The 17825-nt window shown below is 44.9% G+C and overlaps 1 protein-coding gene across 2 annotated transcripts in view; it reads left to right on the top strand.

Moving 5' to 3' along the window:
• Positions 1-17825, top strand: part of SPOCK1 (SPARC (osteonectin), cwcv and kazal like domains proteoglycan 1) — a 550294-nt gene that overhangs the window by 378810 nt on the left and 153659 nt on the right. For both annotated transcript variants that reach the window (XM_029217594.1, XM_029217593.1), the window contains one exon: positions 1823-1937. In XM_029217594.1, the coding sequence (XP_029073427.1) occupies positions 1823-1937 (115 nt within the window). The remainder of the gene's footprint in view (positions 1-1822; positions 1938-17825) is intronic.

The following is a 17825-nucleotide window of genomic DNA, read 5'->3' as shown; positions in this document are numbered from 1 at the left end:
TGGACTGCTGCCCTGGGGTGAAGGTGGAGGGCAAAGCACAAGGAGAAGGCCACTGGCCTGAGACGCACCAGCCTCCTGGCTTCTCGTGAGGACGTCTCAGGAGGCAAGAGAGCTCCACCTGGGACCAGGAAGTTCCTGCTGCAAGCTTCTGGAAGGCCCAGCCTCGGAGGGCTCTGAGGGCAGACACAGGCCCCCAGCTACTCACTTTCCAGAGGCGAAGCCCTTAGCTTAGGAGCTTGGAGTGAGCACCCTGTCCCTGGGGCTTTAGCCTCTCTCTCTTGCAGCCCGTCTCCTGCTGCTAAGCACCAGGCAGCCGGGCACGTCCTCTGGGGAGTAAGCTCTGCCAGGTGACTCCCCTGGGACCATGGCCTGGGTCTCGTTGCTCACCTGACCGGCCTGAGAATACACCCTGGTTTCTGTTTGCGGAGGCTGAAGCTGCTTCAGTGGAGGGAGCCGCCCTGAGCGGTTCAAGCCCCAGAAAGAAATACCTTCGGGTGTAGTGTGTTCAGGTCCCTTGAGGAATTCCCAGCAGCTGTGGGAAGAAAATGGCATTGCGATTCTGGGCCTGGGCGGTATGACAGGAATCCTGACTTCCTCTAAGTGCAGGGGGATCATGGTTGCTGAGGGGCCCAGGGTTTGATGGGAGTCCTCCCATTTCTTGTAGCAGTTTTGCTGTCCCTGCTTGGGACGCCGATTTGTTTAACTGAACATTTGCGTGGGGAGCATGACCTCGCCTGGCTGTGGAGAGCAGTTATGACAGATTGACCACCTGATCGGCTCTAGGACGCAGAGCTGGGAGATGGCACCGTTGTTTTTGTTTTGCAGAGGATTTCCTGTGGCCTCTTGTCTGCCCTGATGAGCGTGTACACCTCAACCTGTGGAGTGTTGCTTAGCCAGGGGCCCGCTGCCCTGCCTGTTCTAGGAAATGCTGCAGGGTATGATCTGCTGGCTTTGGAGACCCTTCTCCAGTGACTTGGTCGAATCAACCCCCGCCCTCATTATTTCCACCCACAAAGCCCACTTTCTAGTCAGACTAAATATCTTAGGATTGCCCAGCCACGCCTGTCTACCTTGGAGTGTGCTGGCCGCCCTGCCTAGATTGCCTTTTCTAGCTTTGCTTTCTAAAATCCTGCCCATCCCTTAAGATCCAATTCACATATTAATGCCTCATTAATCCTTGCCCCAGAAATTGATCTCTCTTTTTCTCTCAACCTCTGTTATCATTTTATATGCCTGTCATGGCCCTTATCTAATTCTCCTTTGCACAATAAATATTTATGTGTCAGCCTTTCCCCCCACCCGTTTATGTCATAAGTTTGTGTGGCTCAAAACTGTCTTGTTCATCCTGAAGTTCTTCACAAAACTTAAAATGGCTTCTTTGTGCTCACAGTCCGTGTTGATGCAGCTGAAGCCAAAAAACTCCGTCCTCTGGGACTTTCTATTGTAGGAAATAAGTAAAATTGGGCACAAAGTCATAAAAAGCAATAGCAGACAAATAACCAAAGAGGGAAATGTGGCTTTTGGTCCTCTGAACACACAAGGTTCTAAAGGATTTTTAAAAGTAATTCCTGGCCAAGATGAAGATACGGAAACTCCCCAAAGCACAAAAGAATCACTCTCGTGACGTTGAAGAAAACCACGTGGAATAGACACAGAATTCGCCCCCGGTGTGGGTTTTCATTCCAATCCCCGCCAGCCTAAGTAAACAGTGCAGGGTGCAAACACGTGGTCTATTTATTTCCCTCTTGTATACTTGAGTAGAAATAGAAATTAGATTTCCCTGGAGGTCCTAACTCCTCTTTTCATGTTCTTTTTGCCTCAGCTCTGGACCCATCCAAAGACCCCTGCCTAAAGGTGAAATGCAGCCCTCACAAGGTGTGTGTGACCCAGGACTACCAGACTGCCCTGTGTGTCAGCCGTAAGCACCTGCTCCCCAGGTAAGCCGCAGGCTGTGAGGTCCTCTCCAGCCAGCAGATCTGGGGTACCTGATCTCTGACTGGGGGACAAGGGAGAGAGGGGGAGCAGGTGTTTGTATCTGTGTCTTATATGGTACGTGGTGTAAGAACTCTTGCTGTGGTATGAATCTCAGTTCTCAAACACATATTTGCAAAGAGAGTTAATATCTTAGTTTCCTTTGAATCAACTTTATTTGACTCTGAGTCCTCATCTGAGCAGATGAACAGAAAATCCCTTCCTGGTGATTATGGTGGCCCTTCCTCCTCCTGGGGTGACCTCAGGATCCAGGAAGCTTCTAGCTAAGAAGACAGGGGCTGTACCTTTAGTCTTCTGGTTGCCACTGACATCCTCCCTACGATAATCCTTGGAGGTTCCTTGAGGTTGGCGGGGCTGGGGGTTGTCTGCTTCCATGCTCCGTGGGGCGTGGGTGTCTTTGCCAGGCCGATAGTACTGGTGTGGGGTTCTGCTGCCTCAAGACCACTAGGCCACCGTTCCTTCTGAGAGTGTGTCTTTCTCTTTCTCCAGCCCAGGGGGAGTCTCTCCCCTCCTCTTCAGGGTTGTTAAAGCCTTTGTCCCTTACTCCCCACCCATTCCCAGCATTCAGTGGGCTTAGGATTTTACAGATGACAGAAGGAGCCTTTGAATTCAGGCTACATCTGCCTTCAGTCCTGCAGAAATACGTAAAGCAAGAACACACACACACACACACACACACACACACACAGCCCCCCAATAGGCTTGCTTTTTTCTTTTTTTTTTTAACATCTTTATTGGAGTATAATTGCTTTACAATGGTGTGTTGGTTTCTGCTTTATAACAAAGTGAATCAGTTATACATATACATATATCCTCATCTCTCTTCCCTCTTTCGTCTCCCTCCCACCCTCCCTATCCCACCCCTCTAGGTGGTCACAAAGCCCCGAGCTGATCTCCCTGTGCTATGGGGCTGCTTCCCACTAGCTATCTATTTTACATTTGGTAGTATATATAAGTCCATGTCACTCTCTCACTTCATCCCAGCTTACCCTTCCCCGTCCCCGTGTCCTCAAGTCTATTCTCTACGTCTGTGTCTTTATTCCTGTCCTGCCCCTAGGTTCTTCAGAACCATTTTTTTTTTTGATTCCATATATATGTGTTAGCATATGGTACTTGTTTTCTCTTTCTGGCTTACTTCACTCTGTATGACAGACTCTAGGTCCATCCACCTCACTACAAATAACTCAATTTCATTTCTTCTTATGGCTGAGTAATATTCCATTGTATATATGTGCCACATCTTCTTTATGCAATCATTAGTCGATGGACATTTAGGTTGCTTCCATGTCCTGGCTATTGTAAATAATGCTGCAGTGAACGTTGTGCTACATGACTCTTTTTGAATTATGGTTTTCTCAGGGTATATACCCAGTAGTGGGATTGCTGGGTCGTATGGTAGTTCTACTTTTAGTTTTTTAAGGAACCTCGATACTGTTCTCCATAGTGGCGGTATCAATTTACATTCCCACCAACAGTGCAAGAGGGTTCCCTTTTCTTCACACCCTCTCCAGCATTTATTGTTTGTAGATTTTTTTTTTTTTTTTGTACACGGGCCTCTCACTGTTGTGGCCTCTCCCATTGCGGAGGTCAGGCTCTGGACGCACGGGCTCAGCAGCCATGGCTCACGGGCCCAGCCGCTCCGCGGCATGTGGGATCTTCCCGGACTGGGGCACGAACCCGTGTCTCCTGCCTCGGCAGGTGGACTCTCAACCACTGCGCCACCAGGGAAGCCCTGTTTTTAGATTTTTTGATGATGGCCATTCTGACTGGTGTGAGGTGATACCTCACTGTAGTTTTGATTTGCATTTCTCTAATGATTAGTCATGGTGAGCATCCTTTCATGTGTTTTCAGGCAATCTGTACATCTTCTTTGGAAAAATGTCTACTTAGGTCTTCTGCCCATTTTTGGATTGGGCTGTTTGTTTTTTTGATATTGAGCTGCATGAGCTGCTTATAAATTTTGGTGATTAATACTCTGTCGCTTCATTTGCAAATATTTTCTCCCATTCTGAGGGTTGTCTTTCCCTCTTGTTTATGGTTTCCTTTGCTGTGTGAAAGCTTTTACGTTTCATTAGGTCCCATTTGTTTATTTTTGTTTTTATTTCCATTACTCTGAAGAGGTGGGTCAAAAAGGATCTTGCTGTGATTTATGTCATAGAATGTCTGCCTATGTTTTCCTCTAAGAGTTCTATAGTGTCTGGCCTTATATTTAGGTCTTTAATCCATTTTGAGTTTATTTTCGTGTATGGTGTTAGGGAGTGTTCTAATTTCATTCTTTTACATGCAGCTGTCCAGTTCCGCCAGCACCACTTATTGAAGAGGCTGTCTTTTCTCCATTGTATATTCTTGCCTCCTTTATCAAAAATAAGGTGACCATACATGCATGGGTTTATCTCTGGGCTTTCTATCCTGTTCCATTGATATATAGTTCTCCTTTTGTGCCAGTACCATACTGTCTTGATTACTGTAGCTTTGTAGTATAGTCTGAAGTCAGGGAGCCTGATTCCTCCAGCTCTGTTTATCTTTCTCAAGATTGCTTTGGCTATTCGAGGTCTTTTGTGTTCTCATACAAATTGTGCAATTTTTTGTTCTAGTTCTGTGAAAAATGCCATTGGTAGTTTGATAAGGATTGCATTGCATCTGTAGATTGCTTTGGGTAGTATAGTCATTTTCACAATGTTGATTCTTCCAATCCAAGAACATGGTATATCTCTCATTCTGTTTGTATCATATTTAATTACTTTCATCAGTGTCTTATAATTTTCTGCATACAGGTCTTTTGTCTCCTTAGGTAGGTTTATTCCTAGGTATTTTATTCCTTTTGTTGCAGTGGTAAATGGGAGTGTTTCCTTAATTTCTCTTTCAGATTTTTCATCTTTAGTGTATAGGAATGCAAGAGATTTCTGTGCATTAATTTTGTATCCTGCTACTTTACCAAATTCATTGATTAACTCTAGTAGTTTTCTGGTAGCATCTTTAGGATTCTCTATGTATAGTATCATGTCATCTGCAAACAGTGACAGCTTTACTTCTTCTTTTCCGATTTGGATTCCTTTTATTTCTTTTTCTTCTCTGATTGCTATGGCTAAAACTTCCAAAACTATGTTGAATAATAGTGGTGAGAGTGGGCAACCTTGTCTTGTTCCTGATCTTAGTGGAAATGGTTTCAGTTTTTCATCCTTGAGAATGATGTTGGCTCTGGGTTTGTCATATATGGCCTTTATTATGTTGAGGTAAGCTCCCTCTCTGCCTACTTTCTGGAGGGTTTTTATCATAAATGGGTGTTGAATTTTGTTGAAAGCTTTTTCTGCATCTGTTGAGATGATCATGTGGTTTTCACCCTTCAATTTGTTAATATGGTGTATCACATTGATTGATTTGCATATATTGAAGAATCCTTGAATTTCTCGGATAAACCCCACTCGAGCATGGTGTATGATCCGTTTAATGTGCTGTTGGCTTCTGTTTGCTAGTGTTTTGTTGAGGATTTTTGCATCTATGTTCATCAGTGATATTTACCTGTAGTTTTCTTTCTTTGTGACATCTTTGTCTGGTTTTGGTATCAGGGTGATGGTGGCCTCATAGAATGAGTTTGGGAGTGTTCCTCCCTCTGCAATTTTTTGGAAAAGTTTGAGAAGGGTAGGTGTTAGCTCTTCTCTAAATGTTTGATAGAATTCTCCTGTGAAGCCATCTGGTCCTGGGTTTTTGTGTGTTGGAAGATTTTTAATTACAGTCTCAATTTCAGTGCTTGAGATTGGTCTGTTCATATTTTCTATTTCTTCCTGGTTCAGTCTCAGAAGGTTGTGCTTTCCTAAGAATGTGTCCATTTCTTCCAGGTTGTCCGTTTTATTGGCATGTAGTTGCTTGCAGGAATCTCTCATGATCCTTTGTATTTCTGCAGTGTCAGTTGTTAATTCTCCTTTTTCATTTCTAATTCTGTTGATTTGAGTCTTCTCCCTTTTTTTCTTGGTGAGTCTGGCTAATGGTTTATCAATTTTGTTTATCTTCTCAAAGAACCAGCTTTTACTTTTATTGATCTTTGCTGTTGTTTCATTCATTTCTTTTTCATTTATTTCTGATCTGATCTTTATGATATCTTTCCTTCTGCTAACTTTGTGGGGTTTTTTGTTCTTCTTTCTCTAATTGCTTTAGGTGTAAGGTTAAGTTGTTTATTTGAGATGTTTCTTGTTTTTTGAGGTAGGATTGTATTGGTATAAACTTCCCTCTTAGAACTGCTTTTGCTGCATCCCATAGGTTTTGGGTTGTCGTGTTTTCATTGTCATTTGTTTCTAGGTATTTTTTGATTTCCTCTTTGATTTCTTCAGTGCTCTCCTGGTTATTTAGTAGTGTATTGTTTAGCCTCCATGTGTTTGTATTTTCCACAGACTTTTTCCTGTAATTGATATCCAGTCTCATAGCGTTGTGGTCAGAAAACATACTTGATACGTTTTCAATTTTCTTAAATTTGCCAAGGCTTGATTTGTGACCCAAGATATGATCTATCCTGGAGAATGTCCCATGAGCACTTGAGAAGAAAGTGTATTCTGTTGTTTGGGTATGGAATATCCTATAAATATCAATTAAGTCCATCTTGTTTAATGTATCATTTAAAGCTTGTGTTTCATTATATATTTTCATTTTGGATAATCTGCCCATTGGTGGAAGTGGGGTGTTAAAGTCTCCTACTATGATTGTGTTACTGTCGATTTTCCCTTTATGGCTGCTAGTATTTGCCTTATGTATTGAGATGCTCCTTTGTTGGGTGCATAAAGATTTACAATTGTATCTTCTTCATGGACTGAACCCTTGATCATTATGTAGTGTCCTTCTTTGTCTCTTGTAATAGCCTTTATTTTAAAGTCAATTTTGTCTGATACGAGAATTGCTACTCCAGCTTTCTTTTGATGTCCATTTGCATGGGATATCTTTTTCCCTCCCCTCACTTTTAGTCTGTATGTGTCCCTAGGTCTGAAGTGGGTCTCTTGTACACAGCATAAATATGGGTCTTGTTTCTGTGTCCATTCAGCCAGTCTGTGTCTTTTGGTTGGAGAATTTAATCCAGTTATATTTAAGGTAATTATCGATATGTATGTTCCTATTACCATTTTCTTAATTGTTTTGGGTTTGTTATTCTAGGTCTTTTCCTTCTGTTGTGTTTCCTGCCTAGAGAAGTTCCTTTAGCATTTGTTGTAAAGCTTGTTTGGTGGTGCTGAATTCTCTTAGCTTTTGCTTGTCCATAAAGGTTTTCAGTTCTCCATCGAAACTGAATGAGATCCTTGCTCGGTAGAGTAATGTTGGTTGTAGGTTTTTCCCTTTCATCACTTTAAATATGTTCTACCACTCCCTTCTGGCTTGCAGAGTTTTTGCTGAAAGATCAGCTGTTAAGCTTCTGTGGATTCGCTTGTATATTATTTGTTGCTTTTCCCTTGCTGCTTTTAATATTTTTTCTTTGTATTTAATTTTTGATAGTTTGATTAATATGTGTCTTGGCGTGTTTCTCCTTGGATTTATCCTCTACAGGACTCTCTGTGCTTCCTGGACTTGATTGATTATTTCCTTTCCCATATTAGAGACGTTTTCAACTATAATCTCTTCAAATGTTTTCTTAGTCCCTTTCTTTTTCTCTTTTTCTTTTGGGACCCTTATCAATTTGAACGTTGGTGCATTTAATGTTGTCCCAGAGGTCTCTAAGACTGTCCTCAATTTTTTTCATTCTTTTTTCTTTATTCTGCTCCGCAGTAGTTTTTTCCACTATTTTGTCTTCCAGGTCAGTTATCCGTTCTTCTGCCTCAGTTATTCTGCTATTGATTCCTTCTAGAGAATATTTAATGTAATTTATTGTGTTGTTCATCATTGTTTGTTTGCTCTTTAGTTCTTTGAGGTCCTTGTTTAACGTTTCTTGTATTTTCTCCATTCTATTTCCAAGATTTTGGATCATCTTTACTATCATTATTCTGAATTCTTTTTCAGGTAGACTGCCTGTTTCCTCTTCAGTTGTTTGTTCTGGTGGGGTTTGGCCTTGCTCCTTCATCTGCTGTGTGTTCCTCTGTCTTCTCATTTTGCTTAACTTACTGTGTTTGGGGTCTCCTTTTCACAGGCTGCAGGTTTGTAGTTCCCATTGTTTTTGTTGTCTGCCCCCAGTTGCTAAGTTTGTTTCAGTGGGTTGTGTAGGCTTCCTGGTGGAGGGGAGTTGTGCCTCTGTTCTGGTGGATTAGGCTGGATCTTGTGTTTCTGGTGGGCACTACCACATACGGTGGTGTGTTTTGGGGTGTGTGTGACCTTGTTATGATTTTAGGCAGCATCTCTGCTAATGCATGGGGTTGTGTTCCTGTCTTGCTAGTTGTTTGGCATAGGGTGTCCAGTACTGTAGCTTGCTGGTTGTTGAGTGGAGCTGGGTCTTAGCATTGAGATGGAGATCTCTGGGAGAGCTTTTACCTTTTGATGTTATGCTGAGCTGGGAGGTTTCTGGTGGACCAGTGTCCTGAACTCGGCTCTCCCACCTCAAAGGCACAGGCCTGACACCCGGCCGGAGCACCAAGACCCTGTTAGCTGCATGGTTCCCCACCCCTCCTCGAAGCTCCTTTTGGATTTGCTCACGCTTCTTTTTTGGAGAGTCCTGGACTCTAGGCTTGCTTTAAGAATGGAGTTGGGTGGGGTGGGGGTGGGAGAAAGGAGATTTTAGTGTCATTTTCGCCCTTCTCCCTTTACTACCTGTATGATGGAGAGGTGTTGCGATGGGCATTAGAGTTACACACACTTAGATCTGGCGACTTTCTCTGCTATTCACCTGCACTGCACCATAACCTTAGGCAAAGAAAGCAGCCTTTCTGGAACTCAATTCCCACTGAAATCTGCCTCCCTATAACTTGCTCTTTGGTTCCAGTTTGATCCTGGGACCATGCAGAATGGGTGCTGTCCCACCTCTTAGTTCTTTATTTTATTTTATTTTTTAAAAACAAATTTATTTATTTATTTATTTTTGGCTCTGTTGGGTCTTTGTTGCTGCATGCGGGCTTTTCTCTAGTTGCATCGGGTGGGAGCTACTCTTCATTGTGGTGCGCGGGCTTCTCATTGTGGCGGCTTCTCTTGTTGTGGAGCACAGGCTCTAGGCGTGCGGGCTTCAGTAGTTGTGGCACGTGGGCTCAGTAGTTGTGGCTCGCGGGTTCTAGCGTGCAGTGCAGTAGTTGTGGTGCACGGGCTTACTGCTCCACAGCATGTGGGATCTTCCCAGACCAGGGCTTGAATCCGCGTCCCCTGCATTGGCAGGCAGATTCTTAACCACTGCGCCACCAGGGAAGTCCCAACCACCTCTTAGTTCTTGACGTCTGAGCAGTTCTTGCCCGTTTGGCTGCCCCTCTTGGGACACACTTTAATATACCTCAGTCATGTCCATGGTTTCCACAGAACGTGTGTGGGGAGCTCCCATCCTTGACATTGTGGTCCAGCAGAGAATCAGCACCTGGGGAGTAGCCTGACAGCATGGAGCAGAGCCCCTGCCCACTCTGCCCCTGCAAACCTGGCACTGCAGCAACAGACCTAGTCTCTGTGGTCACCTAAACATAGTCAAGCTTTGTCTCCATAAAAATGAGATTCGAGGTATTGTAATGTGCTTTGCTCTTCCCCCAGGCTGGAGTGTTCTCCCTGGAAGCAAAGATAGATCTCACCCCTGAAACCTAGCATATGCCAGGCATTGTGCTCAGAACCTGCATCCTTGAATTCCTTCATCCATTTTGCCAAGTTGGTACTTATTTTTGTCTTCATTCTAAAAATGAGAGAACTGAGGCAGAGAGAGGAGTCAGTCATTTTGCTTGTATATCTAGTAAGTGGCAGCCATGATTCAAACCCAGGACCGTCGAGCTCCAAAGCTTATGTTTTTTGTCAGTACCATGTTTTGGCCTCGTCATTCTATCCATTCATTCCTTGTCATTTAACAAAAAGGTACTGAGTACCTACTATGTGCCAGGCCTGTGTTAGGCCCTGAGGCTACAGAGGTAAACAAGAGACCCTATTCCTACCCTCAAGAAAAATCAAGTTCACTGCAGAGTGGGATGTGAAAAACTTTTTTTTTGTTGTTGTTATTCAAAAATACTTTTAAGGCATGCATACTCTGAAAAAACTCCTAGATTCTCCTGCCACACATGACTTCTTCCTTCTCTGAAGGAGGGAAGATGTGGCCTCTTTTGCAGCAAATACCACATACTCTTTGGAAAAGTGCTGTATTGTTCAGCCATGTGGTTTTGTGTGTGTGTGTGTGTGTGTGTGTGTGTGTGTATAACACGGATAGTCCATTGCCTGTTTCCTCCTAGAATACAGCCCTTTCTATAAGTCCCAGACAAGAGATTTTTATTTATAAGCTCAAATCTGTTTGAGACAGAGGCAGCAACCTCACTGGTATTTGGGCATATCCAGGTGTCAGTGGTGTTTCTCTGGGCATGCCTTGTTTCTGTGTTGGAAGCACCACCACTTTTTTGCTTGTGTTGGAAGTGTAATTCTCATCTCCTGCATCTCCTGGTGGCCACAGAATTACAGTGGTTAAGAGCATAGATTTGGGAATGACAGCATTCTAAGCTCATTTCCGGGTTGGCTACTTTCTAGCTATGTGACCTTGGCAAGTTACTTGACCTTCCTGAATCTGGGCTTCCTTAGCTGTAAAATGGGTTTAATGAAAGTACTTACCCCTTTCCTTTTTACCATTTGCTGGGATACATCCATTAGTAATTCTTGCAGAGAGGGTTTACCAGTGGTTAAGTTTTGCTAATCCTTTGCTTAGGACATTTTGTGTGTATTTCATTTTGTGAGAGGTCAGTAAGATGGAGGGGTGTAAGGTACGTAGTCCAATGTCACATAATGACAACCAGCCTTACAATTACTAAAACAATTATGGTAAGAGGTATATTATTGTCTGATTTATTCTGGAAGGTCAGCCAGAAAACCCTCAATTTGCATGCTCCTGAGAAAAAGTAGCTCACTCCAGGGGCCCTGCCCACTTTCTTGTTCTGCCCTTTGGAGTTTCTTCCCGAGGAAGCCTGCTGCCCGCTTTGTGATTCACAGCACGTGAGGACTTGGAAGAAGATGACATTCCTGATGATAGGTACCCTTCATTCACTGGAAAAACAGCTCAAAGAGGAGGCTTTGACTGAGGGGCATGCCCACTCCGTCATCAGGATTTGGGCGGTGGCCTGCACCAGCGAGAGGCTCTACAATGGTGGTGGCTGTAGTTGTGGGTCTAGCCTTCCCCCTCCCTCCCTCTGGGAGGCCGAATTACTCAGCCCGTACCAGCCCAGTGCACACCTCTTCTTAGAGTCCTGGACCCCTTCCCAGATGAAACATCTGTCCTTCCTCATTATACTTTAGGGGTCGCCTCTGACCAGGGAGGCCATGTTGACAATTCTATTTATTCATCCATCAGGGAAGTAATGTTTCTCTCTGTGAAACATCTGCAAGCAATCCCATCAGCCAGTCTGGCTTCTGCAGCAGCTCAAGAGGTAAATCCCGCCCGCCAGACCGTCAGGAGTGCACACACATGGAGAGGCAGCGGGGTCGGCCTGGGGCTGCTTGTGAGACTACAGATTTGGGCTGTCTTTGCAAGCGGACTGAGACAGGAGGACAGTAAGCGCATCCGCGAGAGAATTTCATTAGCTTTCTTCGCCCTCGGAGGTGGAGTGAGTGGAGAAGCGGTTTGACACGTGGGTCTGTGGCTACACAGTGTCAGGGCGGCTGGACAAGCAACTTCATTGGGGGACCGTGTGGGGCACCTCCCCCCAACCCCTGCTGGAACGCTTCCCCTTTATTAGAATGGCATTTGGGTTTGTAGTTGGTTTCACTGAGAGGCTTCAACTAAACTCACAGTCCCTTTGGAGGATTCTCTTTGGACGTTCTCTGTTTCATCTTTTCCTGCTGTTGAGCAGTATTGAGCAGGGTTGGGAGAGGGTAAATTCTTGGAAGCTTGTTCGTCTTTTAGGTGCTCCAAGGCGGCCACTTATACACTTAAGAGCCGTGTGAAGGCGGCCTGGAGTCATGAAGCCTTCTCTCAAATGACTTTTTCTTAATATTCTAATTTATTGTTGATATCAGAGTAGTTGATGCTCGTTACAGAAAACACTGAGAGCGTAGACAAGCAAAAAGAAACAGGAAATAGGCGATGGTCACGTAATCTAAAAACAGGAATTAAAATATTCCAGCACAGGCTTCCCTGGTGGCGCAGTGGTTGAGAGTCCGCCTGCCGATGCAGGGGACACGGGTTCGTGCCCCGGTCTGGGAAGATCCCACATGCAGCAGAGCGGCTAGGCCCGCGAGCCATGGCCGCTGAGCCTGCGCGTCCGGAGCCTGTGCTCTGCAACGGGAGAGGCCACAATAGTGACAGGCCCGCATACCAAAAAAAAAAAAAAACCAAAAGTAAAAACTTTGATCTTCAAAAGACACTGTTAGACTAATAAAAGGACAGGCCACACTGGGAGAAAATATTTGCAAAACATATGCCCAACAAAAGGTTTGTTTCTAGAATATGTAATGAAAGCATATGTCTATATAAAGACTCACACACAAATGTTCATAGCAGCTTTACTTGTAATAACTGGAGGCTGGAAACAACACAAATGTCCATCAACAGGTGAACAGATAGCAAGTTGTGGTATATTCATTGCAATGGATTAATACTCAACAGTTAAAAAAGAATAAGCTATTGATACATGCTGTAACATGGACGAATCTTATAATAATTATGCTGAGTGAAAGAAGACAAAAATGTATATTGTATGAGTTTCATTTACATGAAATTTTAGTGGGTATAAGCTAACCTATGGTGACAGAAAACAGATCATTGTCTCGGGGAGCAGGTCATTGGGGTGCCTGAGCATTCTTTAATGCTTGATATTACAAAATGGACCTTGGGGTAACAGTTAAGTCAGACTCTGCTCTTAGATGCCAAAGGTCCTATTGGCAAATGGCTTTGTTTGGGGAAGAAGAGTTTTTCATGCAGCAATGTGTTACGCTTTCTGACTTAAGTTTTAAAAATATTCTCTTAGCTCTTCTTAAAGAAAATACCCTCTTAGGGGGTGATTCATGGAAAAAATGGACAGAAGCTCACACTACCTGCAGAGGGATCTGCTCTTAGGAATTCGCTGCCGGTGGGATGGCTCGTTCTGATTTATTGTTCTGGGTGGGCGAGAGATGGGGAGGGCTTCTCCCTACAGAGCGCTGAACATCGATTTTACCTCTCTGTTGCCATTGATTTTCATTTGGAGAATGGAAAATTGAAGCATTTGTTTTAAGCCTTCCAGATAAGCTACATTCTCAAATTCTGCACGTGCATTGTGACTGGGAGGAAAGGACGTCAGGATGGGACTTTCGGTGTCTGAGTGTGCCCTTGGAAGCCTTCTGGGAGCAGTGGGAACTAATCTGTTTTTAAATAAGGAGCCAACAGCTGGTCTTCCCAATGGGCCAGGCCTTCTAACGTAATGGCCCTTTATCTCTACTTCCTAATTATCTGGAATAACAACGAATTCTCTGCACCAGTGAAGAATTCAGATCCAGTCGAGGCTGGCAGTGCAGTAGACCAGTCGGAGAGCTCTCAGTCTTTTATGTGAACGTGAAAAAAGGAATCAAAGTGTCTGAGGTCAGAGAGAATTACATCACAGAATGTGCCTCAAATACGAAACTCTCAGAGGATATTTGAAAGGATGACGGTTATTTCATCTCAGTTTTGTTTTACAACAAAGCACTGCCTCCTGCTACAGAGGCTTTGAACAGGTCGATTATACACATACACCTGTCTCAGTTTGGGAGACACATGGCCACGTGGAAGGTGGGTGAGTCCTAGGCTTTCTGGTGCTTCGCAATTCAAGGCGTTGTTTCCAATTACCAAGCAAAATGTGATAATGCGCACATCCCTTGCTACGATTTTATATTTGTATAGCTCATACCCTTTCTCCAAGGGGCCTTTGAATTGCCTTGCATTCTGTGCTAACCTCGAGGGATCTTTGTTTGCCATCTTCTCTGGGTAACGTGCTAATGAGGGCTTGATGCTATTTCTAGGCTATTTGTGGAATTAGTGCAGCTGAGTTTTCAGTTTGGGCCAACTTCTGAGTCAGTCACCTTTCTAAACAGAGAAACCACCACTGTGGTCTGTTGTATTGCAAATACCTACCACTGGGCACTGAGGAAAACATAGGGAGAGTGGTTGGTTCCAGAGCTGCCACTCACTGACCACCTACCATGTTAGGCTCACTTAGCAGAAGCATCCTTGCTGATTTCCCACAGCAGTCTGTAGGTCTGTATTATGATCCCCATTGTACAGATGGGACTATTGAGGTTCCATAAGGAATTCCCTTGGTTGCACAGGGCCGTAAGGGGTAGGTTTGGAACCAGGATGGAGGGATGCCATACAGCCTCCTCTGCTGTGGAGCTATGGGTATGAGCTCTCACTGGCTGCTTTTGCCTGCAGTGCTGCACCAGCCCACCAGCCAATCTGTTCCTGATCCTAGATGCCCGTGACACATAGGCCTGGGACCGTCTCTCCTAACTCTTGCCCCTTACAGAGCGATCGGTGAGGGCCCGGGTATTAACCCCATTTCTTCCTTTCTGTGCCAAAAGCAATAATTCTGGATGCATTTTTTCCCTTTGTGGTTTTTCCAAAAGCAGTCATTCAAACCACGTGTCACTTAAACATAGAGATATTTAATTACTTTAAACCGCAGCCATTTTTTTTTTTAAAGAACAGAAGGACTCTATGCCTCTGCCCATGAGGACCCAGCTGCTTCTGAGGCCTTCACTGAGCAAGGTTTCACAGCTCAAGCAAGCCAGTTACCTACTCTCTGCCTTTATTTTCCTCTCTGAAGCCGAGGGTGTTGATTAGACGAGCTTGAGGACCAAAGCAGCAGAGAGTAGAAAACAATTCATAACGGAGATGTGAATAATTGTGTGGAATTTGTAGTCCCCTGGAGCAGGGGAGAGGAGTGAGAGGCAGATCTTACATTGGAAGGCAAATTCACTAGGCAAGTTTTATAAATGCATTTAAAATATATTAAAATCACGACTGCCAGTGAAATGTCCCAGACTCATATCTTGCCCTGCCTTGGTTTCCTTTCCCCTTTTTTTTTTTTTTTAATACCACACTTCCGGTGCCAAAGCAGTGTTACGTCTGAAGACAAGAGTGGATGAGGGCAGGGTTACCTGGCGAGGCCTCCTGGTCTGTCTCGTGGCCTTCTGCCTGGCTGGGCAGTTTCTGGGTGAGTCTCTCTAGGATCAGAGCCTCTGCCCTGCTAGCATCCTTTCCAGCGTCCTCCGCCAGTCTGCCATCTCTGCCTCCTGGGCTGCGCTGCTGGAGCGGGGCCTCCTTCCAGAGGGGGCAGTTCAGTTTCTGATGGACCCCAAAGCACTGGATCCTTGTCTTTTTTTTTTTTTTGAACCAGGTACTATCTGGAGGAGATGGAGAATGTTTTGTGGCGGAATTCTCAGAAGGTGCCTGTGCCCAGATGCGAAGCTGCTGGAGGGCTAGTGAGCCAAGCATCTGTGGAGATGGGAGTGGCTGTTGACAGGGCCAGGGACTGATCGCACGCCGCTCTCATTTCCTCCCCGTCTCTGTTAGAAAGCATTAAGTGTACCACCCTGCTCTGTGGTTCTGCCCCAGATCACTGGGTTGCAGTTGCTGTGCTTCCTGGTGCCCCTGCATGTTAAGGAATGCACGGAGTGGCATGTTTTATGCATCAAATTGAAATGGATTAGAAAGAGGAGGTTAAGGGGGGTGTGCAGGTTTTGGAGAGGTCATTGTGAGGCATGATTTCCACCAGGGCTCAAGGCTTGCTGGGTGGCGCACAGGTGTGAATCATCGTATTAGCACACTTGCCCTTAAACATAAGGAAGCAGACAAGCTCAAGCCCCCCTGCAACTCACCGAAGTTGTGTGTTGCCTGCACGTTCTGGGCCACTTTCCAGGATCCAGGGAGAGCAGTGTCCTGGTGTCCAGGGGAGCAAGGCCGGTGTGGCCTCGGGACACATCATCTTCTTTTACAGAAGTGATCTGATTGATTTTTCCCCTTTCACTTACTTCTGTTTTAATTTTCTTAAACTTCTTTCCTTCACCTTTGTTATTAATAAATCTACCGTGGCTCGCTTGCTGCTCTGCCGAAACTCATCAAGATCCCAACTCACAGGTTTCCAGTTTAGACATTTTGCATCAGATTAATTCAACCAATGAACCGTGAAAGACATTCTTTATGGATATCAGGCGCCAGAGTAGGGCCTATCTGGGGCACTGACCATGAGGGTTCTGGGGCCAGAAAATGGACTCGGAATGATTTAGATGGGCATCCGAGGCTATCTTTAGGTGTACTTTTGTTTTAAATAGAATGTTCTCAAGCTAATATCCTGTCTTTAATGTTCCTCACAGAGGGGATGGGCAGCCGGCAAGGCCTTCCATGAACAGAGGGACAGGAGAGATGAAAGTTAATTAGTCTGGGGACCTTGGTACCTTTCCAAGGCGCACTCTTAAGTGATGTTGTTCATGGGTACACAGTGAAATGAATGTGGCTGTCTTACTGAAGAGTGAAAGGCCTCTCTTCCGGACTGTCTTTTCCATGGTCCTGCTGCAGCTGGGGTGCTGGGGTGTCCTGCTTCCCATTTACCTGACATGAGAGAGGAGGCTCTGGCTCAAACCTCCATGGCTATGAGGATTCCCAAGTGGAGGGCAAAGTGTCGGGGCTCCCCTCCGGCCTGGAACTAGTGTCCTTCTCTTGGCGGGTACCAGGGAGGCCATCTGTGAAGGTGATGGTGATGAAGGGCTTTTGGGCTTGAGTCCATCCTGTCATCACATTGGCAGGACTGGTTCTCAGAAAGGGGCTCCCATGCACTGGTGATGGTGGGTTAAATGTCATTCATTCAGATTCCACAAAGTTGGAGTCTGCGATCATTTCTTAAACAAGTATTTATGGTGCTTTCCACTTGCCAGACACTGCTGTGTGTTTGGAATTCTGTGATGAATGGACACAGTCTACCCTTGTGGAGATTAAGGTCTGTTGGAAAAGACGGGTATAAAGAAAGTATCATATAAATTGTGCTATGCGTTAAGTAGGATAAGAGCAGGGTGCCATAAGAGAGGGTCACTTTAGGTTGGTTGAAGGGGGTGAAAGGTGAAAGGTGCCAGCTGGGGAGAAGGTACAGAGTAGGGAGAAGTGGTTTTTTGTTTTTTTTTTAATCTTTATTGGAGTGTAATTGCTTCACAATACTGTGTTAGTTTCTGTTGCACAACAAAGCAAATCAGCCATATGGATACACACGTCCCCATATCCCCTCCCTCTTGAGCCTCCCTCCTCTCCCACCCCTCTAGGTCATCGCCAAGCACCGAGCTGATCTCCCTGTGCTATGCAGCTGCTTCCCACCAGCCGACTATTTTACACTCGGTAGTGTGTATACGGTGGCTGCTACTCTCACTTCGCCCTCCCACCCCATGTCCTCAAGTCCATCTCCTATGTCTGCCTCTTTATTCCTGCTCTCCAAGTAGGTTCATCAGAACCTTTTTTTTTTTTTTAGATTCCATATATATGCGTTAGCATATGGTATTTGTTTTTCTCTTTCTGTCTTACTTCACTCTGTGTGACAGACTCTAGTTCCATCCACCTCACTACAAATAACTCAATTTCGTTTCTTTTTATGGCTGAGTAATATTAAATTGTATATATGTGCCACATCTTTTTTATCCATTCATCTGTCGATGGACACTTAGGTTGCTTCCATGTCCTGGCTATTGTAAATAGAGCTGCAATGAACAGTGTGGTACATGACTCTTCTTGAATTATGGTTTTCTCAGGATATATGCCCAGTAGTGGGGTTGCTGGGTCG

Source organism: Monodon monoceros, unplaced genomic scaffold (genome assembly GCF_005190385.1).
Source record: "Monodon monoceros isolate NGI ecotype Baffin Bay Population unplaced genomic scaffold, NGI_Narwhal_1 Super_Scaffold_12, whole genome shotgun sequence".
In the NCBI taxonomy this organism is placed as follows: domain Eukaryota; kingdom Metazoa; phylum Chordata; class Mammalia; order Artiodactyla; family Monodontidae; genus Monodon; species Monodon monoceros.
This window is presented reverse-complemented; position numbering and strand designations above follow the sequence as displayed.